Source organism: Ctenopharyngodon idella, chromosome 13, assembly GCF_019924925.1.
Source record: "Ctenopharyngodon idella isolate HZGC_01 chromosome 13, HZGC01, whole genome shotgun sequence".
Lineage (NCBI taxonomy): Eukaryota > Metazoa > Chordata > Actinopteri > Cypriniformes > Xenocyprididae > Ctenopharyngodon > Ctenopharyngodon idella.
The window spans coordinates 29,636,427-29,662,996 of record NC_067232.1 but is presented as its reverse complement, the minus strand read 5'-3'; the positions used below and the strand labels follow the sequence as shown (position 1 = coordinate 29,662,996).

The following is a 26,570-nucleotide window of genomic DNA, read 5'->3' as shown; positions in this document are numbered from 1 at the left end:
CGCAGTCAGTGAGTGTTTCCAGACAGTGACACTTCCTCCCTCCGGATGTTGCCTACTAAGGGAGCAGCAGGCACACAGTGGGCGTGTTCGCAATGGCACACTACCATACTACTCACAGGATGGTAGTGTACAGTATGTATCAAAGCTACTGGACCCGTTATGCGCATACAGTACTGTATGAATGAAAGAAATATAAAAATGCAGTATTTATGTCTGAGATGATAACTGGACAGGTCATTTCGCATACTCCAGTTTATCCATTCCAGATGCTGTTTATTAGTGCGGTCTATGCAGTAGGGCGGTGCCATTCACGTTCAATTTATTTATTATTTATTGAATTTACAGTAGAGGAATAAATAGTCATAAAAGCTAAATCCACATAGTCGTCCTCGTTATGTGTGGCGGAAGTGGGGCAGTAAATCAGTGCCCTCGTTAGTGTGTTTGCTGTAGTACAGGCGGCGCTTTGTTTCAGTCACAAACACGCCCGTGTCCGACACACACACACGCGCTCGACGCGCCGCCGCGCATTTCCCGTTGGAAGCTCGACACGTCACGCCGAATCTAACGGAAAACAACGGCTTTTCATTCGGGATGAAGGGAGTGATCGCGCCGCGTTCATCTGGCGGAGAATAATCGCGAGGATTCCTCACAGTGTGTCCGGCTGGATTCGGGCTCGGAACAGCAGGATTCTCCCGCATTCCTACTGCTGGATGTGGATGAATATAATGCGATGAATGTCGACAGAATGAGCGCGCTATAAACACACTCCTTCTCAGAACGCTCCCGCTGTATCCCCACCCGACGGACACGATGGATGAAGTTTTTACGCCTTTGTTGGAGGATTTTCTGCAGTCTCCTCTGGTGTGCTGGGTGAGCGCGCGCTTCCCTCAGATCATGTCATCATGTGTGTGTCTGCGGCGCGTTCATGTGTGTGTTTGTGTGTGTTTGCAGGTGAAGACTGTCTCTCAGCTCATCTCTGATGGATCTCATCTGTCGGACTTCATGACATTAGTGGACGGAGTTTATTTGAACGACATCATGATTCAGATGTGAGTAAAACCGATCGATGCGCTTTACTGTCTGGGTGATCAATGAGTAAAGATCTGGAAAATGCTTCATAATCCTCATTTACAGCTGCTCGATTCTTTCATTTAGTCTTCTACTGCTTTGTCTCATACATTATATATATATATATATATATATATATATATATATATATATATATATATATATATATATTATATACAGTGTAATGTCATGTAAATCACTCAGCTCCTCTGCTGTTATAGGAGAGTTCATTATAATGCTGAATCATGTTATATTTAAATTATATCACTCACACATCATCACAACTGTTATTAGGCCGTAGATGATCACATGACTGATGTTTGTGATTATGAGTGTCATATTGATTTTATACAACAGTTCAATAAGTCTGTGACACAAACAGTGCAGCCAATCAGATTTGAGGATCACAACTAGCTGTTTAGTCACTAACTGCACCGTTTCTAGCTTCTGATTGGCCAAGACAGTGTTCCAGCTCAAATCCAGTGTAGCTTCAGCTCTGACCGGTTCAGAGTCGATCATAATTACTGCTAAATATCAGCGTCAACTTCAGATCTTCATCATGCAATGTTTTAATGAATGTGTTTATTGTGTACTATCTGTTCAAGACACATGATGAGTTCAGTGACCCTTCAGTGACCGTAACACCAGCTTTAGTGAAATGTCACAGTTATAATGTACATGAAATGATGTTTTGTGTGTGTGTGTGTGTGTGTGTGTGTGTGTTCACTGGCTGTCATCTGTGATGTTTGTGTGTTCACTGATGGATTGGTGTGTGTGTGATGTGTTCAGCTGCTGCACTCACACACACTCACTCACACACACACACACACACACACACACACAAGCGCATGATTGTTCAGCTCATGTTAGCGGCGCAGGCGTCTGTGCGCAGCAGTGCAGGTGTCGCTACAGTTAGCTCATTTAGCTCTCTGTGGTCTTGAAACGCGACTATATTCCGAGACTGTTTTCTGAACACAGGGATGTTGGGATATTGATCCAAACAGTGCAGCTTTTATGATCCGGTGTTTGTGATAATCACAGCGCTGTTGTGTGCTGGTCTGGAGGAGTGTTCATTCACTGTGAGAGTGATGTCACATCAGAACTCGTCAGTAAAATAATCGACATTATAATAACTGCAGTCACGGTTGCTTAATTGTGAAAAGTGTTAATTACAGCGTTATGTTTACTTCTGTTATATTAAAGATTATTACTGACTAGGCCTGTCCTTAGACTAAAGATTTTTCTAGTCGACTAGTAGTCATTCATTTAAGCGATTAGTCAATAATCGCACGTGTATATAAATAAGCCATATAAATCATAATAATGAGCCTTTAATCGCCTATATAATACACAGCTTAATCAGCGCTCAAGCGCACGGATAAAGCTTGCGGCAGCGCACCGGCAGACGTAATGATTATGAATGTGGCATGAAAAAACAGCAAGGAGACTGTCTGAACATTTTAATAATTTACTGATAATGTTTTTCTGTGTTTTCGGCTGTGGAGATGAAGTTGACGATGCTGACTCATCATCTCCGCAGCAGTGGACGCGCCTATATGCATGTTTCATACGGATTACATAATCTGAGAATATTTGTTCTCCACTTGAATCGGTTGACAGTCGCTTGACATTTCAAGCGTTCTGTAGATGTGTTTCTCATGTCTGTGAGGCAAGAATACGCTGAGTTTTGGGTTATTTTTGTGACGCGCTCCAGACCGAGACAGCAGAAAGCACACCCTGTTTGTTTTCTTTATTTTACAAAAGCACAATGTCTTGTTATTGTGAGTGCACACAAATAAAAGTAAACCCTTTACCGTTTCAAATGATGTATTACGCTGTATGACCAAAAATGACAGAGTATTTTAAGTTGTTTCCGCTGTTGTCAGGAAACTGCAAGTGGTCGCACCGGCGCCTCCATGTTGTGCAGTAAAGCGCACTTTCCCCACAAACACTTGGATATGTGCCTAATAATAACACACATTTATCTATGTCAACATTAGAGCGAGCAGCTATGTAAAGTTGCTGCTACTTGCATGCTTCAAATGATAAGCCATATTTAGGGGCTTTCACACCAGAGGAACCTTTCATACTTCCTAGAACTATTGGTGGAAGTACCCAGATTTTGCTGTGTTCGCACCGCAGGAACTGGGAATGATTTTAGTTCTAGGAACTCCATTTGGGGGAACTAAATTACTTCAGAGTAGGGTCTAAACCAGCTCTATAGGAACTATCAGTGAGTGTACGTTGATTGGTCAAACGCACGTGAAACACCGGCACCTGCCATTTTAGATTAAAGCCCTGTACACCCACAGTTTATAGCCTATATATTTACTCCACAAACTAACTCTACAAACATGGAAAACAATGATAGTTGGACCTCTCGAGTTAAAATCCAACGCAACTTTGAGGGGAACAAGTGAAACATGATTATGTTTCTGGACATCAACCGCACTGCAAACGCTAATACTCTTTCATATACTGTCTTCTTTCTTTGTATAACAGTTCTAGCTAATAACATGTTAGACAGGACTCTTAAACAGATCGTAAACTAATGAAGATGGAGAATGTGAGCGCCATGTGCTCAGGCTCTGGCATTCTCAGTGCCGTCAAAATAAAAGTCACAACAACAAGCGCAGCTTACGTCACTTCAGAGTTCCTACTGCCGGTGCGAATGTAACCAGGAAAACAGCCTTAGGGGAACTATTAGTTCTCGGGGAACCACCCTGGTGGCTAGTTCCTATAATTGAGTTCCTAGAACTACCCGGTGCGAAAGCCCCTTTTGAGGTCGATGGATGATAGGCGTTTAATGTTTGGATTTCCTGCCCGACATACTGTAATTTCTACAAGGACCCGCCAGCTGAGTTTCATTCAGCGCAAGTTCTGCACCCTCGTGAGTCCTCTGAGTATAATCAACACAGGGCAGAGACGTTAATAAGAGACTGATTGTTCGGTGTCGTCTGATTCGTTGATTATAACGGGAGTTTTGATCGGGAGTGCAGAACTGAACTGATGTGATTGACAGCTCCAGCACTCTTTGATGGCTTTCTCCCTGTATAATCCATTCACAGTTTGAAGAATAGTTTTGTTTTGGACCCAGTGTATACTGCAGAGTTTCAGGAGTGTCACTGCATTTAAATCATCTAGAGACAGGTTTTTAAAGTTGAACTTGAGTGTGTTTAGAATGTTGTCATGTGTGAGACGCTGTGAAAGACGTGAGCACAGCGGTCAAACACGTCCGTCTAGCGCATGTAAAATAACAATGCAGCGCAGTGGAATAAATAAACACATTCGGTGTGAACGGCTCCTAAACTGTTTGATGTCACTTTAGAGACCAAAGATGCATTATGTATATGAAACAGCGCCCTCTATCTACAGTAGTGGCCAAAAGTGATGTTCAGCTGAGGAAAACTGACATCTTCAGCCTTTATTCAGATATTATTCAAAATGTGTTATAGATTTTTTTAAGCATATTGTGTAGTTGTGCTTGGAGTCGATTGTTTTATTTGTGATAATAATGCAATGAAACATGACAAATTGTGCGACATAATTTTTGGCCAGACTGTCATACAAAGAAATTATGAACACATGCAAAAACGAGAACCAACCAAATATTAATAACTGATTATGTTGTAGTCAGTGTTTGTGTTTTCCTGTCAGCTTTTTGATCTTCTATGCTTTTTTCTTTTTGCATAGTAAAATAAAACCTGTAGCTGTAGTTTGCCTTTTTTTGCCAAATAATTTTGTCAGATAAACACCTTAACCAAGTTTAGTGTTTTGTTTTTCCTTCATATTTAAAATATTTAAAAAATTATAAATATTTTCCTCATATTTTGATGGTTTAATCGAACTTGTAGGGTTATTAAAAACAAATCTCCTCTCCGGACGTCACTTTAGCCACTGCTGTATATGAAGAACATGACATGGGTAATTAGGTTAATTAGCCTAATTAATCAGATGGTTAATTAGAACTGCAAGATTATGAAACGAATCATAATTGTTGTAGTGTTGTCCAAAGTACTGACTTCGGTATCAAGTCGGCACTGAAATTTTAAAAATGTGACACTTTGAACGCTGTTGAGTGGAATCGTAAACACCTCTGATTGGCCATTGTGTTCATGTGCTCATCAGTTATGTCTGTGATTGGCTACAATGATCAACGCATTGGGAGTGTTTGAAAGCAGCGGACGGTCCACGATAGACGCCTGCTTTCAAACACTCCTGTGTATCTGTGTAAGCGCTCAGTGAAGACAGTCATTTATGACTATTTACAACATGTTTTTGAAGCGTTGATCATTGTAGCCAATCACAGACACATCTGTTGAGCATGTGAACACAATGGCCAATCAGAGGTGTTTATGAATCTGCTCAAAGTGCTAGGGGGAAATGCTGGTATCATCACATTTTTTTAAATTTCAGTACTGACTTGGTACCGAAGTCGGTACTTTTGACACACAGGGTCATTTTTGCGTTTTTTGATTTTTGTGCTCGTTCTAGCTGTATTCTGATACACGTCTTCACACAGTGAACAATCAAGACCTGTTTGTGTTTGTTTTTTACAAAGTCGATGACATACTTGATAATGTCAGCTTCCACATCATAAAAACAACAATTATGAGTGTGTGTGTGACTGGATGATGTGTGTGTGTGTGTGTGTGTGTGTGTGTGTGTGTGTGTGTGTTTTGACTCTGCTTGTAAGGGCCAAATGTCCTCACTTATATTGTGAAATACTTTCACAATCCACTAGAGAGGACATTTGACTGGTCATTAGTTTAAAAGGCTTATAAATCAACCAAAAGATGTCTTTATTTAAATCTATTATGGTCACATGTTTCTGTGATGGGCAGGGTTAGGAGTAGGGGTTGGGTTAGGTGATAGAAAATATCATTGACCTGATATAAAATCAATGGAAGTCTATGCAATGTCCTCAATAAGATAGCAGAACAAACCTGTGTGTGTGTGTGTGTGTGTGTGACTGGATGTTTGTGTGTGTGTCTGTCAGAAGTAGGTTAGTCACTAGTGCTCGGGGCTGTGTGTCATTGTGTGTGTATTGACTGATGGAGCAGCATGTCAATGCTGTTAGAGTGTGTGTGTGTGTGTGTGTGTGTGTGTGTGTGATTACAGCTGTCCATATGCTGTTTCAGTGTGTGTTAATGTTGCTTATTACTGAACAGCCACACACACACACACACACTGGTGCAGTCATCATTATGAGAACTTTCCGTTGGTATAATGGTTTTTATACTGAGCTAAACATATTTTCTATCCCCTAAACATAACTCTCACAGAAACTTTCTGCATTTTTAAAATAAAAAAATAGATTAGTCTGTTTTTTTTTTATCAATTTGAATTACAGTAACTGCTGGATGTGAACCTCAACACACACTACATTATGAGCACACTGATAATGTAGGTCAAACCAGTTCACACACACACACACACACACACACACACACACTGTCAGGCGTGTGATGGCAGATGAAGTGTGACATGAAGCCCACTGAACATGAATCAATGATGATCAGGTGATGAAACCAGCACTCAGACACACCTAACCAATCACAACCAGGAGTGATGATGACGTCATCAGTCACAGACACAGGCCGTCACACCTCATACACACATCACATCACATGATGAGAGCAGAGAGGAGCACATTCATGTGATGGCAGTAGCAGAGCTGGACGTGTGAGTGGAGTTGTGTCGTTGAGTCACATGTGTCTGTGATGTCAGCGTCTGCTTCATCTCCAGCATCATGTCATGATGTCAGTGACCGTCTCTCTTCTGATGACTGTGTTTATGTCTGTGATCATGACAACATCACTCCTTTAAAACACTGGACTTTCGTTCACTGATCTTGTACATCAGTATTTCTGCTCTCATACTTCAACGCTTGATTTGTCACATGATTGAGTCATGTGATAGTCTTGAAAGCATCTTAAAAGCAGTCACGCTTCTCGCATGTCCTCGTTCTCCTGCCCAATCTGTGCTGTTATATTACATCATTTCCAGCTTATTGCAAATTTTCTTTTTATAAAGAAAAAATATGTTAGTGGACAAAATATGAATGTAAAGATATGATGTGGAAGCTTGTTTCTGCCAGGGAATAAAAAAAAAAAAAAAAAGGGTAACTGTGACTTATGATCCCAAAATTCTGACTTGTGACTCTCTAACTTGTCACAGTTACCTTTTTTATTCCGTGGCAGAAATGAGCTTCCATATAAGGAAGGCTTGACAGTTGATGAGAAATATAAATACATTGCTGTCAGTAGACAAGTGTAAATGTGATGATGAGTGATCATGTGATGAGCTGAACACATGTGTTGTCTGTCGTGACAGTAATCCGCAGTCGAGCGTCCAGAGACCCCACAGGAAGGTGAACAACGACCCGACGCTGCGCATCCAGAACCTGTCCATCCTCGTGCAGCAGATCAAGAGCTACTATCAGGTGAGCGACACACTGTCGGCCAACCAGTCAGCAGTTATTCATCAAACGGGGTCACATGACTCGAGCTGGATGTACATGCAGTCGTGCTACTGCGTCTGACCGCAGAGGCTTCTGGGAGGACGTGACATGAACACACATCAGTAGTGAAGAGTCCTGACCAGGGCTGAGAAAGTGTGGTCTTTCTGATAAATACAGTCAATAAAACAGCTGGAGATCAATAACGTCACGTTTTACCTCAGAAAAGACATTCAATGACCATAAACTCGAAAAAATAACTCTAGAGAAGAGCGTTCTGATAAACATATGCACTATATTACACATTCATTATATTCATAAAACTACTTAATGTGTAATTTAAATGTTTGTATGCAGATCAGTTGTTATTGTAACTGTAATATTACAGTAACGTAATGACTGACAGGTTCCTGTAGAGTTTACAGCTTCAGTTCAGAGAGATTTATTTCCTTGAGAAAAGCTGACATGAACTGAACCTGATATACATCCACGTGATCTGATATGGAATCAGTATTGGAATTGGATCAAAGTGCAAGCTTTTAAATCAAAATTGTGAACCGAATTGTGAAATTTGTCAATGTCTAGTGTTAACACAGACTTAGCTCGACTCACCTGAACATGAGCGTCTAACGTGTCATGTGACACACTCTTCACATCATCAGCACCTTACAGTGAACGCTGGCGTCGTTCAGTTCCTCCAGGAGTCTGTGATCAAAAGAATGAATGTAAATTCAACACACCTCCACACCTCCAGTGTTTCTCCTGGATCAGCAGTGGTTCATATGACCCCTGTGCTTTAGGTCAAGCCTTCTGAAGTCATGTGACGCTTCATGTGAGATGTAATGGACCATACTCGCGTCCTTCAGCTGACATGTGTTTCAGTTTGTGTCAGGTTTGCTGTTCAGTCTCCGGACCGTGTGTTTGTGCTGCATTCCTGTCATAGCAGCCCCTGAGATGATGACTGGCGTGTTACTGCACGTCTGAGAGTGTGTGTGTGTGTGTGTGTGTGTGTGTGTGTGTGTGTGTGGATCTGCTGCTCGTGCACCAGGATGGTCTTGATGTCACTCATTTTATGTTTACATTTTTATGCGTTTGGCAGATGCTTTGGATAAATGCGTTTACATTCAGGGTACACATCTTAATTCGGAATCGAACCCCTGACCTGTAGTGTTGGAGCTGCAGGACGGCTCATTCATCAGTGCGAGCGGGTGAATGCGGCGGCGTTGCTATGGAAACACGTGTGATCCGCACACAGCTGCAGCGCACGAGCGGCTCTCGTCCTGGACTGACAATGAGTCGCTCACACGTGATCTCTGTGATTACAGCTGCTCTTAAGCACTGATGAGACTATTATCAGTTAATCTAGTAGCGGCGCTGACGGGGCGGCTCAGACTCGTGTTCAAAACACTTCAGCGACTCAAACTCAGGCAGAAGCAGCTGATGCAGTGTGTTAAATAACATCAACACACAATCTGGAGTTCAGATGGAGTTTAAAACACTTAATATTCAGAAATATTTTCAGTTTGACTGAGCTGAATTGAGCTGAATAACCACACTGTTGTCTCCTGTTGAGCTGCTTATAGCAGAAATTAAACAGTTATTGAAGTGAACTGATGACACTATTGTCTTTTTAGAGCTGCTTTACAGCTGAATCAGATTCATTTCATAATTGACAAATTTTGCAACATTGACAGTTACTGAACTGAATTGATCTGAAAGGAGAGCTGGAGAGCTGTACTCGTTTCATAATTGATGAACTTCACAACACTGACTCTGTTATGCCTGTGTTTCCTGCAGGGTTTGCTGTTGAAACAGCTTCAGAGTTTTCTAAACGTTGCTCCTGTCTGTGTGTCGGGCGTCCAGAGAAACTTTGTCAGTCACTACATTATTATAATATTAAAGATTAAATGTAAAGGGACTTTTTTTAACTTTAGTTAGTGTGTAATGTTGCTTTTTGAACATTAACAACATCGGCAAAGTTACGACACTCAAAGTTCAATGCAAAGGGAGATATTTTCTTTTACAGAAATCACTATTTAAGGACTACAACAAGCTTCTTCCTGGGTTGGTGACATCACTAACCCTAAAATTTACATAAACCCCACCCCCGAGAACACACAACAAAGGGGGTGAGGCCATGTTGGGCTGCTTTAGAGAAGAGGAAGAGGTGTTGTTGTCATGCCGTCATTTTACACCGGACTGCTTCACAAACGAGGGTCAATTCAACGCTGGATTTGCACAAAAGATTAACATGACGGCACATGCTAGTGGATGAGTTGAATCAACTCCACAGCAACTACATAAATTTATCCACTAACCATTCAGAAACGTCCAGTTTCATTCTAAAAGTTGTAACTTCTTCCTGAGTCTCTCCATCAGTGTCGACTCCGGTTTGAACAATGTAAGGCTGAACACCGTTACTGACAATCCTCATTTTGGCTGCGTGAGATTCTCCAGCTTTGTTGTTGTTGAGCGACCGAAGAGTGAGCTGTTAAAGCTCCGCCCTCTTCTGGAAACGGGGCCGGGAGCAGCAGCTCATTAGCATTTAAAGGGACACACACAAAAACTGCGTGTTTTTGCTCACACCCAAATAGGGGCAAATTTGACAAGCTATAATAAATGATCTGTGGGGGATTTTGAGCTGAAACTTCACAGACACATTCTGGAGACACCAGAGACTTATATTACATCTTGTGAAAGGGGTATTATAGGTTCCCTTTAAAGGATTAGTTCAGTTTAAAATGAAAATTACCCCAAGATTTACTCACCCTCAAGCCATCCAAGGTGATTGACTTTCTTCTTTCTGATGAACACAATCTGAGATATATTAATAAATATCCTGACACATCTCAGCTTTATAATGGCAGTGAAGTGGATCAAGGAGTATGAGCTGAAGAAAGTGTCTCCATCCACATCCATCCATCATAAACGTACTCCACACGGCTCCGGAGGGTTAATAAAGGCCTTCTAGCCTTTATTAGTAAAATATTTAGCTTCTGCCAGACCGCCTTCCATATTCAACTTACAAAAAAAGAGAAAAAAAACGTACCTTTTTCGTGAGTTGAATATGGAAGGCGGTCTGGCAGAAGCTAAATATTTTACTTCGTAACTTGTTAAATATGGATATATTTTTTTACACAAACGGATCGCTTCACTTCAGAAGGCCTTTATTAACCCTCCGGAGCCGTGTGGAGTACGTTTATGATGGACGGGTGTGGATGGAAGCACTTTCTTCAGCTCATACTCCTTGATCCCCTTCACTGCCATTATAAAGCTCAGATGCATCAGGATATTTATTAATATATCTCTGATTGTGTTCATCAGAAAGAAGAAAGTCATATACCCCAAGGATGGCTTGAGGGCGAGTAAACTTGGGCTAATTTTCATTTTAAACTGAACTAATCCTTTAACAACCAATTTGCACATAAGGGAGTTTTGATTATAATGCTTTTGTAATAATAACTTTTTAATAATATAGTTATGTTTCTACTCCAAGTTGTTTATGGTCACTGAATGTCTTTTCTGAGGTAAATGTGACGTTACCGGATCATATTGTTCTCCATCTGTTTTATTGACGTCTTTCTGTGGTTGAAACACTGATTGATGGATCACATGAGACATGATTCATTTCAGTGTTGTTCTGTATCTGTATTCTGATGTTCATTCATGTTTATTTGCTGCTGTAGGAAGAGATGATCACTTCATGATCTGTCACACACATTAAAGACACACAAAAACACATTTATTGACTGAATTTAGTGATGAAACTGACAGAATTTGAAAGCTGAGACTTTGTTTCATATCAGAAGTATGAAAGATTATTGTGATTATTGGATGGCAGAATCTACAAATAACGTTCAGTGAAGTTTTGTTCATGCGTGTGCGTGTTTTCCAGGAGACTCTGCAGCAGCTGGTGGTGATGTCACTTCCTGACGTGCTGGTGTTGGGCAGGACTCCTCTCAGTGGTGCGTCCAACATGTCACATTCAACACGTTATTACACCAAACTGCTTCTCAACATCCAGTGGAACCTTGACATAGACAATTAAACAATAGTTAAACAATAATCATAGATGTTAAACAATCACATGTGATAAAAATTTAAATAATGGATCAGTGATATAAATGATTCCCAACACAGATGTATGTTTGCTCTCTTACAGATTTTTTTAGATTATTTACTGTCTTTAACATCTGATCATCAGAAATTAGGGTTTATCAGTGACCTGCCTTATCATAAATCACACATTATTACTGGAAGAAATATTCACATCCCATGACAATCTCATTCTCACATTTAACCCTTAAACACACACCTCTGGGCTTTATGGACGTCATTCACTATCCTCCCCCTCATTCATTATTTAAAGTTAGACATCAACCTTCTTATTATTCTTCAATATACAATATAATAAGAAAAATGAAAGAATGGCTGTCTTCAAATGAATTTATGGGGTCATTAGCGACCCGAGGAATGTAATAGTGCACCAATAACTGAATCTCTGATGACTCTGAAGTTCACCTGTGGCAGTGTCTGATACACAATGATGACGTGATGTTTCACTCGTAATTACTGCAGACATAAAACAAAACATGACATCAGCAAAACTTGAAATGACTCAGTGATTTACTGCAGAGCAAGTACTGTACGAATCAAATATCAGTGACACTGATGGTGGATCTGGTGAAGAAGCTGTCAGTAGGGCTGGGCGATAGGGCTGAAAACTGTATCACGATATCAGTGTTTCATATCGGTCGATATCGATAATTATTGATATTTTTTATGACCCATTTTAAGGACCAGGAGAAAAATATATTAAATTTAAACTTTTTATTTTACACTTAACCTTCCTCTGATCATAATCCCCCTCAGTTATTAAGACAGAAATGTCAACAACCATGGAAAACTCAAATAATTAAAATGTAAACAAGTCTAAAGTCACAATGAACACTTAACAATTATCTCTTAACATTTAAGGTGCAAAATGAAAGAAATGCTTAACAAAGTGTAATAAAATAGTGCAAAGTGTTAAATATAAACATAGAGAAACCTGAGAATTTAGTGGTACTACCAGTCTTGGCGGGGACGACGGTCTTGCATAATTTGCAGATGACATTGGTCTGACTACGGTCAGACTTATAATATCCAAAAAACTGCCATACTGGCGAGTTGACTTTTCCTCTTTTATTTACAATTTCCTCGCTCGCTGCGGCACTCAATTTCTGCTTATCAGTCTCCGGTTACTGAAGAGGAATCCAGCAGACCAGCACGAGACAACGATATGGCGCAACCAAACTTGATACTGTTACATGATTGGCTGTTAGCGTGTCACTCCCTACGTTGCTAGGTTACCAGAGAGCGAGTGCCTTTGTTAATGCAACCAAACTTGCTTCGCAACCTTTTGTTTTCTTCCGACGAAGAATAAAAAATATTGAACGCTTTATCGAACACATTTTTTATTGATATCGATCACGTGTCTATCGCGATACATATCGTTATCGTTTTATCGCCCAGCCCTAGCTGTCAGCAATCAAAATATTGATTATGAAGACATTGAAAACGCTAGTTTTGAGAATATGTTTGAGATGGTGAATATGAGCCTGGGGAAATGAGCTCTGATGAGGACAGTGATGATGGGAAAAACATCTGCTCAAATTGAACCCTTCCACGTTCCAACGGTAATAAGTAATAGTGATTGGTGAAACATTTGTGCATTAAAATGTTCCCTGCAGTAATAACTGACCTCTAATAACTGCTGTGACTAGCAGATATGATTAAGACACACCTCTGTCTCATAACAGAGCTGAACTGAGTTTGATGAGGTCAGTATGACTGAGTGACCGCCATGACGCACTGATGATGTCGTCACTGCATCTGATGTCATAAAGATCACTGCATCCTTTTTTAAAGGCGAAAATCACACAATGACGTGGATGAACAGACAGTGCAGGACAAAGACAAGTCTTGCATATTTTTAATGCAATTCTGAAGATTTAAAAAAAAAAAAATATATATATATATATATATATATATAATATTTCCATTCAGAATAAGCTAAATTATAAATAGAATTGTGCCATATATCTGAGTGAAATGGCCTCTCAAACAAGAACAGATGTAGGGCGGGGCTTGATTTGATTGGATGGTTGTGGTTTGCTCTTGGTCTTTAAATGTCACAGAGTCCATTAAAATGTTGTGAATGTGAGCATGAAAATTAGCATAATTTTGGAGAAACAACCCTCTGAAAGTGAGTGTTTTATTTAAGGCAGTGCAGTGCTGTAGTCAGTGATGTCACTGCATGAGGTCATGTGCTGCGTCCTCAGCAGTGTCACAGGAAGTCCTGCACAGGAAGTGTTGTAGTGTTCAGACCCTCATTGTCCATGTCAGCCTGCGTTTCCTGTCAGGAACACACATTACAGACACCATGAGACTTGGTCGTAAGTCAGAGGTTCACTTCATGTTGATCTCTCTGCAGATCTTCAGTTCAGACATGTCCACCCAAACACCAGCATGTACCCTCATGTCATTCTGAACCTGTGTGACTTCATTTTATCTCAGTGTTGTGCTTCACAGAAGAGAGAAAGTCATGAGGATGAGTGCAATCTGGCTGAACTGTACAGCTACTGTATCATATTTGATACGTGAATTTCTAAAGCCTCTAAATGATGAACGTGATCTGATAAACCTGTCACTCAGTCTCCTTCTGTCGTCTGATTGACAGTTTAGACTTTATCAAGTAAAAGTCTTTTAGTCTTTCAGCTTGTGCTTCACGTGTCTTTCTGCTGTCAAATCTGCACTGGATTATATCAAGTAAATGTTTATATGCATTTTATGTTAGAATCTGCTGTACTGTTATAAAGATCTCAATGATTTCCATTTCAAGCATCAGAATTTCATCACTTTTTGTCCATATTAATATCAGCATCTGCAGCAAATTGCATATTTTTGCTCGGTTTGAGTCTCTGAATAAATTGAGCTGTTTTTCCTCCATATTCTCACTATATCAGACAATACGAGCCATAAAAGCCTGATGTATCAAATATGAAGCAAAACATAAAACACATGCAAATTTTTATTTTCTTTTATATTATGTCTAAAGGTTCAATAAACGTTTCCATTTCAAAACGTCATATTTATTAGAGTATTATTTGATATGTCAGTGTTGAAGGCGGCCGGATCTCGTGTGTCAGAGTTTAGCGTGTGTTTCTGTGATGCAGCAGCTGCTGATGTGTGTGTTTTCAGAGCAAGGACTGGAGGAGATGAGGAAACTACTGCTGCTGCTGCTGGGCTGCGCTGTACAGGTAAGACTCACACACACACACACACAGGTCACATGATCATCACACTCACACTGCCTCTCTGTCTGTGTGTTCCAGTGCAACAGGAAAGAGGAATACATCGACAGGATCCAGACGCTGGACTATGACACGCAGGCAGCCATTGCCGGTCACATCCAAGAGGTCTGTGTCACATGACAACATGAGCGAAGCTCATTGAGCTGCTGACCTCTGACCCTCTGTTATGTTTGTGTGTGTGTGAAGGTGACCCATAACCAGGAGAACGTCTTTGACCTTCAGTGTGTGGAGGAGAGCGAGTCCGTCTCGCACGATAAAGACACGCTTGTCAGAGACCTGACCTTTAACCTCAAGCGCCTCGTAGACGAGAGAGACCAACATGCCGAGGTAACCAATGAAAACACTTGATGCTGTATCAGTGCATGTGGTTAATCAATGACCATGTGACTCACTCAGGCTTATATTCAAGATACATATTCCACATCATTTAAATAAATGGCCTTACAGTACGACACACTCCTGAAAATAAAGGTTGCAAAAGATGGTTTTCACAGCGACTCCATAGAAGAACCATTTTGTTTTCCCAAAGAACTTTTCAGTGATCAGAACCATTTTTTTCTTAGTGTGAAAATATTTAAATAATATAAAGAAACTTTTTCCACTACAAAGGTCCTATGGAACCATAAACACCAATGCCAATGAAGAACCTTGATTTTTAAGTGTAAAGGGCTGTGTTGACAATATCAATTTCTCTATTTTAATTGATCTTCATTTTAATGATCTCGATAGGGATTCTTAAATCACAAGAATCGATCTTTTATTCTGTGCTGTTTTCAGTTGAACAAAACTTCACCAAACATTATCACAATAATCTTTGACACTTTTGATATGAAACAGTCTCAGCTTTCAAATTCTGTCAGTTTCATCACTAAATTCAGTCAATAAATGTGATTTAGATGCTCTTTAATGTGGCGTGACAGATCACTGTAGAGATTTTTTTGCCTTGAGAGAAGGTGACGTGTTGTATCTGATATATAAACACATTAATCAATATTAACTCAAAATCGGGAGCAGTTCAAATCAAATGCTTGTGTATTGAAATCGACTCATGAAATGTGTGCCCTATTACAGTATGGCACAAAACTAATTTATTGTGTAGTGAAGAGCAGGACGACTGATGCTGCATTGATCACAGCGTTAGTACCCATGATGCTCAGCTGAATCTGTGTTTTTGTTCCTGATGTCAGACGATTGTGTCTCTGACTCTGGAGCGGGACTGCGGTCACGCATCTCCTGCGGTCCACGCCACCCCTGTCGCCCAGCGAGTCGCCCAGCATGAGACGCACGGAGAGCGTGCAGCACCTGTCTGTGGAGCTGGCCGACGCTAAAGCCAAGATCAGACGCCTGCGGCAGGAGCTGTGAGTATCTGAGCCATCAATTATTCAGCTTCCTCTCTGTCCGGAGACGATACTGACCTGACGAGCGCCAGGGGAAGTGCTTTAAATGAGGGGAAGTTGCTCTCAGGTGCATCACTGCTGCTTTACTGGAATCCATTAGAGAAGCTCATCGTGATTCAGTTCAGGGGTGTGTCTGCGCTCTTAAAGTACTTCCTATTTCTCTGAATAAGCTGTGAAGCCTTTATTTTCTGATGATCAAGCTCTTGTAGAGTTTAACAGTAACCATAAACAGTGTTGGGGAAAGTTACTCTTAAAAGTAATAATAAATATAATAATAATATTGAACATTTATTTATATAGCACTTTTCATACACAAGTATAAAATCAAATATTACAATCACACAATATCAATATAAAAATATTCAAAAACAACTATATGACACAGAATGTAAAATAAAGCATATAGTTTGACCTCAATATCAATATAAAATAAATAAAACAATGATAAAAGAATCAGAAGATAACATAAAACTGACTTACAACTTCACACCATATTGTTATATTGATAAGCAACTGTGTTACAACCTGAAAAAGTAACTAATTGCGTAACTTTTTTTACTTTTTATGAAAAGTAATGCATTACATTACATTTGCCGTACTTTTCCTCACCTGGGCTGGGCTTGCTTGATTTTTAACAAATAAATAAATAAATAAAAGTTCTGTTTTTGGCAAATGTTAAGGCCCTTTCGCACCAAAAGTGAAATGAATAAGCCTCAGGCTGAAGGAAGTGCAGCCTTACTCCTGATTTCTCTCAACATGACGACAAGAGAGGTCAGTCTATAAATGGGAAAACAAAGTAACTAGCATTACTTTTTTGAAAAAGTAACTCAGATATTTTGTTGTAAATCTAAAAGTAATGCGTTACTTTACTAGTTACTTAAAAAAGTAATCTGAGCATAAATCACTTGCCTTTTAATTGCATAGGAATTAAAGTTATCTGAACTGCTTCTGTGACATCCTGGTAACTCTTTAACGAAAACCCATCAATCATTTACGTTCAGTTACTGTACTAATAAAAGGTGTTATCTAGCACCACATAATTACATAACCACAGTGAATAACTGTACAAGCTGAATTCAGGTGAATGTGCAGCCCTTAAAAAGCATTAGTCTGTATTCAGATTTCAGAATGAGCATGTCGATATATTGCAGTGTCTCGTCCGTCCGCTGCTGTGACGAGGATGAACGTAACTCGCTCGACTTTAAATAATTAACCGTTTACATGCTCAGGATGTTTGTGCTGTAAGACATGTACATGTACAAAAATTGCCCTGTCTGAATGGGCAACAAATAAAGTTTTGACCTTCAATAAAATGAATATATAATGTTGGATACTGATGAGAAGGTCAACTACTGAGGTGCGACAGCGGTTCGTTTGCTAAAAGTGTTGCGTTTACATGATCGTCAAGTGAAACGCCTGTGTATGAAGTTGATTTTCAACAGAATATCAATTCTTGTCTGAAACAAGTCAGATTAAAACACATTAACGTAAAGACAACAGTCTGGTGTCCGTGGCTTGATTAGATGACCTTTGGCACATTGTACCGTATGCATGCAGAACGTTTGCACGCAGTTCTGGATGATTCTGCGCACCTTTAATGAGGCCGCGGCTGCGTACCTGCCTTCTGTTCTGTCTTTCACTGCAGGGTAAAGGAGGACAGTCTATTTTAATCAGTGTGCCATAAAAGAATCGCACAGTTCCACTTCCTGTTCCCCACAGTCATGCCACTGATCATGATGGAGATTCGTTTAGTTCCTGTGCATTTTATCAAACGTAGTCATCTGGTCTCTAGTAAAGTTGATTAGTAGATGTTTTCTCATCCAAAGTGTCTTACAGTAGGATTATCACAGCTTCGGCGGCTGGAGTGACGTCACAGTCACGTTACTGAAGCTGAATTAACCTCGCTGAGGCTTAAACCAGCTGCCCAGATCTTTAACCTGTAGGTCACACCCGCTTCTGCAGGCTAACGGTGTGTTGATGTGTTTCAGAGAGGAGAAGACTGAACAACTGCTGGACTGCAGGCAGGAGCTGGACAACATGGAGGCAGAAGTGAAGAGACTGCAGCAGGAAGTGAGACGTCACCTCACCTGTCTATCATATAAAAAACATGTTCCTGTGTGACACTGAGCTCAACTAAATCTCTGTGGTCGTAATTGCGAGTCCTAATGTGTCATGATTACAGTAAATCCTTTAACTAATTACATGCCACAGCTTTACACGTCCAATAACAGCTCAGCCAATAATCACGTGTGTATTTATAGATGCTGCTGTATCACTCGGTCCGATCTGTGGCATGATACAGTGATAAATAAACACACACGCAGCAGTCCAGGCTCTTAAAGCGATAGTTCAGCCAAAAATAAAGATTAAAATCATTTACTCTCATTTCATTCTAGACTCGCATGATTTACTTTCTTTTGTGGAATACAAGAAGAGAATGTTTGAGAAGATTTTATTCTGCTCTTTTCCATACAATGAAAGCTTACAGCAGTGGTTCCTGTATGAATATCTGTATCATTCTCCACCATTGGTTCACATTAACTCTTTCCCCGCCGGCGTTTTTTAAAAAGTTGCCAGCCAGAGCCAGCATTTTTGATCATTTTCACAAAACTTTCATGGCCCCCAGAATATTTTGCTTTACAAATATCTGAACATGCAATATATCAAAAAAACAACAAAAAACAAAACAAAAACAAAAGCAGCATTTTTATAAAAAAGCAGAACAGAAAGCTGATAAAATTATTATTTTGTCAAAGACTGCAGCTTGCATATCAAAGTTTTTATCGCTTGTTTCTGCTTCTTCTTCACCTGTGTTTTGATCCTGAGATCCTGAACTCTTTCAGAAGATGCGTGATAGCGCCCCCTACTGTGTAACAGTAAAAACAGGGATTGCCAGAAAATTCCGTCAATGGCGGGGAAAGAGTTAATGTTAGATAATTCTGCATGTGGTAAATCAAAAAGAATATTGGCTAAAATGATAAATATGATTGATCATCAGAGAACCCTGCCATATATCTGTGGCTCTCACAACCGAAGGCTGCACAGTGTTGTGGCATTTTCAATGAAAAATCATTGGTATTTACTGAGACTGATGAGCAACATCTGAAATGTTGGCCGTTCCAATATAGCGGACATGTTGTTGTGTCTGGAGCGGTCAGATCTGATGTGGTAAATACATATAGATATCTATGCATATTTTTATCTATTCCAAAAATAGTTTTGTGTGTTTACAAAGATTGAACTTTGTTGTAAAAAGAGACACATTTAAAGAAGTGCAGAAGTATAATTTGCTGTTGTGTGTGTTTGTCAGAACCTGCAGTTGATGTGTGACGCGCGTTCGCTGCGGGCGTATCGTGACGAGCTGGACGCGTTCCGAGAGAAGGCCGTCAGAGTGGACAAACTGGAGAGTGAAATGATGCGCTACAAAGAGAAACTCCACGACATTGAGTTCTACAGGACCAGAGTGGAGGTGCGTTCACATGACTGTGTGTGTTCACGAGGGAATGCTGGGAATGCTGTGGCAGTTATTGATTGTGTGTGTTCACGAGGGAATGCTGGGAATGCTGTGGCAGTTATTGATTGTGTGTGTTCACGAGGGAATGCTGGGAATGCTGTGGCAGTTATTGATTGTGTGTGTTCATGAGGGAATGCTGGGAATGCTGTGGCAGTTATTGATTGTGTGTGTTCACGAGGGAATGCTGGGAATGCTGTGGCAGTTATTGATTGTGTGTGTTCATGAGGGAATGCTGGGAATGTTGTGGCAGTTATTGATTATGTGTGTTCACGAGGGAATGCTGGGAATGTTGTGGCAGTTATTGATTGTGTGTGTTCACGAGGGAATGCTGGGAATGTTGTGGCAGTTATTGATTGTGTGTGTTCACGAGGGAATGCTGGGAATGTTGTGGCAGTTATTGATTTTGTGTGTTCACGAGGGAATGCTGGGAATGCTGTGCCTGTCATTGATGATTATTATGTGTTCATGAGGTAATTCTGGGATTTTGATGGCTGTCATGATTATGTGTTCATGTAGGAACTGAAGGAGGACAATCAGGTTCTGCTGGAGACCAAAAGCATGCTGGAGGATCAGCTGGAGTCATTCAGAGCTCGATCTGATAAACATCATGAGCTGGAGAAGGAAAATCTGCAGCTTAAAAACAAGATCCACGACATGGAGATGGTGAGAGCACATAGTGATCAAACGTATAGTCCATTAATGCAGCACTATATAGACTGATATTGATTTTTTTTTGTAACTGATACGATTATTTGCATGTTTATGTACCTGCTAAACGATATGTAGAACCATTATTTTTTTTGTTTTATTTCTGCTTTTAACACAATTATAAGAACAGCACTGAAATGAAGTTTTATTTAAAGGGTTAGTTCACCCAAACATGAACATTCTGTCATTAATTACTCACCCTCATGTCGTTCCACACCCGTAAGACCTTCGTTCATCTTCAGAACACAAATTAAGATATTTTTGATGAAATCTGAGAGGTTTATGACTCGTCCATAGACAGCAATATAATCAACACTTTCAAGGTCCAGAAAGGTACTAAAGACTGCATGTGACAGTCATGTGACTGCAGTGGTTCAACCTTAATGTTATGAAGAGACGAGAATACTTTTTGTGTGCAAAAAAACAAACAAAAACAATGACTTTATTCAACAATCTCTTCTCTACCCCATCAGTCTTCTATGCTGTTTACATTGTGAATACAGTGCAGCACTTCCAGGTTCTACGTCAGAACGCCGCCTCAGTATTGGCCGGCTCCTGCGTCAGCATCACACACATGCGTCGTGAAATGTTTTTGTGTGTCTAGATTATGAAATACCTGCTGACAGAGCGCTGTTTTTATCTAGGTGTTTACACTGAACTTATACTCAAATTGCGATCTCTTGGAGATAATAATTAATTTCCACAGAGATGTAATTATTAACGTGTTTATTAGTGAAATAAAGGTTATATAGTACAAACCCGATTCCAAAAAAGACACTGTACAAATTGTGAATAAAAAAGGAATGCAATAATTTACAAATCTCATAAACTTATATTTTATTCACAATAGAATATAGATAACATATCAAATGTTGAAAGTGAGACATTTTGAAATGTCATGCCAAATATTGGCTCATTTTGGATTTCATGAGAGCTACACATTCCAAAAGAGTTGGGACAGGTAGCAATAAGAGGCCGGAAAAGTTAAATGTACATATAAGGAACAGCTGGAGGACCAATTTGCAACTTATTAGGTCAATTGGCAAAATGATTGGGTATAAAAAGAGCCTCTGAGAGTGGCAGTGTCTCTCAGAAGTCAAGATGGGCAGATCACCAATTCCCCCAATGCTGCGGCGAAAAATAGTGGAGCAATATCAGAAAGAAGTTTCTCAGAGAAAAATTGCAAAGAGTTTGAAGTTATCATCATCTACAGTGCATAATATCATCCAAAGATTCAGAGAATCTGGAACAATCTCTGTGCGTAAGGGTCAAGACCGGAAAACCATACTGGATGCCCGTGATCTTCGGGCCCTTAGACGGCACTGCATCACATACAGGAATGCTACTGTAATGGAAATCACAACATGGGCTCAGGAATACTTCCAGAAAACATTGTCGGTGAACACAATCCACCGTGCCATTCGCCGTTGCCGGCTAAAACCCAAAAAAGAAGCCATATCTAAACATGATCCAGAAGCGCAGGCGTTTTCTCTGGGCCAAGGCTCATTTAAAATGGACTGTGGCAAAGTGGAAAACTGTTCTGTGGTCAGACGAATCAAAATTTGAAGTTCTTTTTGGAAAACTGGGACGCCATGTCATCCGGACTAAAGAGGACAAGGACAACCCAAGTTGTTATCAGCACTCAGTTCAGAAGCCTGCATCTCTGATGGTATGGGGTTGCATGAGTGCGTGTGGCATGGGCAGCTTACACATCTGGAAAGGCACCATCAATGCTGAAAGGTATATCCAAGTTCTAGAACAACATATGCTCCCATCCAGACGTCGTCTCTTTCAGGGAAGACCTTGCATTTTCCAACATGACAATGCCAGACCACATACTGCATCAATTACAACATCATGGCTGCGTAGAAGAAGGATCCGGGTACTGAAATGTCCAGCCTGCAGTCCAGATCTTTCACCCATAGAAAACATTTGGCGCATCATAAAGAGGAAGATGCGACAAAGAAGACCTAAGACAGTCGAGCAACTAGAAGCCTGTATTAGACAAGAATGGGACAACATTCCTATTCCTAAACTTGAGCAACTTGTCTCCTCAGTCCCCAGACGTTTGCGTTTTTTATTCACAATTTGTACAGTGTCCCAACTTTTTTGGAATCGGGTTTGTAAATGTTAATATAATTTAGGGAGTTTTAAGCGCGTGGATCTTGTTAAAAGCTACTTTCATTGGCCAAGCTGGAGCATTCCTCAGCAACATTTTATGAGACTAATGATGAGCATCTCTAATGAGAGAATTAAGTTCAGCAGTTTGATTTCCAACATACATTTATTAATGGCTGTTTTATTTAATTCATGTATAGTTATATCTTTATTGAGATATGACATGACGGATTACGTGACTCCTCTATTTCTTAGCACCAAGCTGCTTAAACTACAAAGCATTTATGTAGCATTTATCTGTGAATCTGATATAACAAAACCAAAAATGCTGAAATGTCAATAAATTCGGTTATCGGTCAGTCACTACTATTATCCACAACCTTACCATAATACAAACAGAATGCATAACAATATACAGTCAAATTACGCACAAGCAACTTCCAGCCTAGCTACACTCAAAAGTGCCATAGATTCAGCCAGTGGAGGGAGCACAGTACGTCTTAAGTGTGTCTGTAAGATGTCTTATGCTGCTGGGGCATTAAAACCCTTGTTTCCCAGCTCAGACCAGGTGCTTAATTTCATAATTATAATAAAACAAGTCAAAAACAAACAAACAAAAAATCAAAACAAGACAAAAATATTCACTCTGTATGTATGATTCTTACCAGATTGCTGAGTGTTTATTTCCATTTTCATCCACGTTTTTATTTGTAAAAATACTATAATACAATTACAGAACAAAATTAGTATTGGACGCAGATTCCCTGAGCACACACTGCTGTAGACAAACACATGATCAAATGGCATTCATAGTCAATAAATCTCTTTAACTCGTAACACGCAACCCTAGTATGTAGGGCACTATGATTTCTGTGATGCAGAATCCAGTCATAAAAATGGAATTGACAGAATTTGGCAAGTTTTGGATGAAAGTAGTTTTATGAATTCAAATAATTAGCTTATACTTTTTGATTGTTAAAATTTAATTAAGCCATTAAAATGGAATCCAGAACAATTAAAACAGAAAAACACAGAATGCAGAAAACAGGAGAAACGGAATTTGAGAAAAAATAAAATAGTTTTCCTAAGTATGACTCCTCATAGAAGCAGATCTGACCTCATCGAGAAATGCAGCGTATTGAAACGAGCTGCTTCTCCATAAAATGAACTTTAGAAAATAAAGTGAATGAACAGATACATATACTGGGATGTGAAGTATCATAGTCGTGATGTATGATTGTATGGAGCCAGACCCTCTGTGCGCTGGATGCCGACTGATGGCGTTGTGTTGCAGGACCGAGACATGGACAGGAAGCGCATGGAGGAACTGATGGAGGAGAACCTGTCGCTAGAGATGGCTCAGAAACAGAGTATGGACGAGTCTCTGCATCTGGGCTGGGAACTGGAGCAGCTCTCCAAAACCACACCTGAACTCACTGAAGGTACGCTGACATCATCAGCCGACAGATGGGATGTATGTGGGCCATGTTTACTCATAAATACCAGATTATGATGCTTTGCCAAGAAGGTTAACTGACCCAAATTCGGGATGTTTTCCCGACTTTGATGAGGTCTGAGAACAGGGGCTTGCTGCATGTGTCCGTAGACGGTAAAAGTAACTCTCAGAGCTTTGTGTGTTGGTGAGCGCAGTGCCGCAGAAATCTCTGGGTCACGAGGTGAATGACCTGACATCCAGTCAGCTGCTCAAGCTGGAGAAGGAGAATCAGATGCTGCTGAAGACCGTGGAGGAGCTGAAGGCGTCGAGTGAGAGCGGCGCGCGCCTCCGACTGGAGAAAGACAAACAGAAACTCAGCCAGCAGGTCAGAGTTCATACCGCCGTCCACTGAGTCTCAGCACAGTTCTCAGTAATACTTCCGAAGATGTGTTTCATTCTTGAGTTAATTTTATCCATATAGAATGATGAAAGTGTCTCTACGAAAAATAAGAGCGGTTGATGACATCAGCGAAATGAGAATTGTTATTACAGAATAAGACCAGGATTATTAAGAGTCATATTGGCTTCAGAGGTAAAGGCCCAGTCACACCAAGAATGATAACTATAACGATAACTATATTAGCGTCCACAACAGCAGACAGTACCATTCTGATTATTATAAACGCGCTGCAGTTTCATCGTCGTCTGTCTCGTTAAATGCTTGAGCTCAGGATGGATTCTGATTGGCTCTCAATGTTTTTATCATTCATCAGCTGGAAAAAAAGTGGCTCCAATGATATTGTTCCTCTGTGCCATTGTGCTGTGGACTCTGCTATTCTTTTACTTTTAGAATGAACTAAATCTTTATCGTTATTGTCCTTGGTGTGAGCGGACATTAAAACTGAGGTGTGACTAGATTCTGTTCCTCACACAAAGAAAGGAGAGCAGTTTGAACAGAATGGGTTAAAATGTTGCGGGTCTTAACGGACAGCGAGCACCCAGAGCTGGATCATATTCATCAGTGAGTAATCCGGTTTAGATCTGATTTGGGTTTAGTTAAGCTGCTTTCAGAGGATTAGGCGCTCATATGAGTTTGATTGCTCATTATGAGCGAGTGTGTGTCCATATGTCAGAAGAGTGATCATGCTCGCACGTCTGTCTGTGAGAGTGTGATGACTATGAAGCACACAGAGACGTGCCGTGTGTGTTTGCACAGCTGGAGCAGCTGCAGACGGAGCTGACCGCAGACAGAGAGAGTCTGCGCAGTGCTGAGAGTCTGAGCGCAGACCTGCTGAAAGAGAAAGCGCAGCTGGAGAAAACACTGGAAACGCTCCAAGAGAACTCCGACAGACAGGTAAACTTCATTCACGTTGATCGGAAAACATGTTATACTACTGATTTATGTCGGATTGACAACGTAATTCATTTTATTACGACTTTTTCTTGTCCTCCAGACAAAATCATTGATTTTTATACAGTAAAAACCAAATGTGTTTGATACCACAACTGTCAAATGGGAAAGCTTTTATAAAACAGATTTTACTAGCTGTAATTATAGCTAAGTCATGACAGAATAAGCGTTTAGCATGGTAATGGTCATGACAAGTTAATGTATTTGGTCTTAGATCTGCAGAGTGAGTACACAGGCTTACTGCTGCTAAGACATACATAGACGTGCTGCAGCTAGCATGTGAAACATGCATAAATCCCTGCACAAACACGAAACACAAGCCCCCCAACACTGCAGTAAATCTACCACCAGAACTTGTGTACTGCTGCTGTTCTGAAGAGCTGTGCTGACCACAGGTTAGTCAACTGACTTCCTGTGTTTACCTGGCATCCTGCATCAGGAGAGCTGGAGCTTATTTAACTGGTCACTTAGTCTAGCTGTGTGTAGTTGGGCTGGCATTCCCTTAGGTCTATTTAACTAATGACCTATGTGTGCCTGAGCCGTTTTGTCTAAGGATTACCCATTTAGAAACGTGTGCCATTAACTAAGACAGGATGTCACGTAGCAAGCTGGTAGAGATTAGTAAACTGCTTACAGCAACACTATTTAAATGTTAGCAGAATAGGGAGCATGAAAGCTCATTGGCTGACAGGTTACCTACTGGTTTGTGATGGCAGATTACACATCAAAAACTTCACAAAACAAGAATTTTACATATGAGATAACTCTGTATGGAGTATCATCACTGAACCTTAAAGGCATTGGTACATTAAGTCATGCTACTTTACTTTTACCTTATTTGGTTCTGTTTTTTTTTTGTTTTTTTTCTTCATATGTACAAGGACAATGCACATTAATAAACATTTCTCTAAATGTGTCAGTTTAACCATTACAGCTTATTTTCAACTTTACTATTCAACTTTAGTCTCTGGCTTGCAGCATGCAGATTAATAGGAATAGGCTGCTAGATAACACACATAAGGATGGCCCAGAGTCAGGGTGAATTGGGCCAATGCTGCATTGTCACAAAAGCTTAACATTTGCAAGTGTTTTTAAGTCCTGCTA

The 26,570-nt window shown here is 40.3% G+C and overlaps 1 protein-coding gene across 1 annotated transcript in view; it reads left to right on the top strand.

Moving 5' to 3' along the window:
* The first annotated feature begins 385 nt into the window (after positions 1–385).
* The window catches only part of ccdc88ab (coiled-coil domain containing 88Ab), a 51,136-nt gene continuing 24,951 nt past the window's right edge, over positions 386–26,570 (top strand). The window contains 15 exon segments of the mRNA XM_051916034.1: positions 386–870; positions 952–1,049; positions 7,405–7,513; positions 11,424–11,493; positions 14,771–14,829; positions 14,905–14,988; positions 15,070–15,210; positions 16,071–16,117; positions 16,119–16,241; positions 18,269–18,350; positions 19,591–19,749; positions 20,311–20,457; positions 23,915–24,062; positions 24,271–24,440; positions 25,272–25,409. Of these exon segments, the coding sequence (XP_051771994.1) occupies positions 811–870; positions 952–1,049; positions 7,405–7,513; positions 11,424–11,493; positions 14,771–14,829; positions 14,905–14,988; positions 15,070–15,210; positions 16,071–16,117; positions 16,119–16,241; positions 18,269–18,350; positions 19,591–19,749; positions 20,311–20,457; positions 23,915–24,062; positions 24,271–24,440; positions 25,272–25,409 (1,635 nt within the window). The 5' untranslated portion in view covers positions 386–810.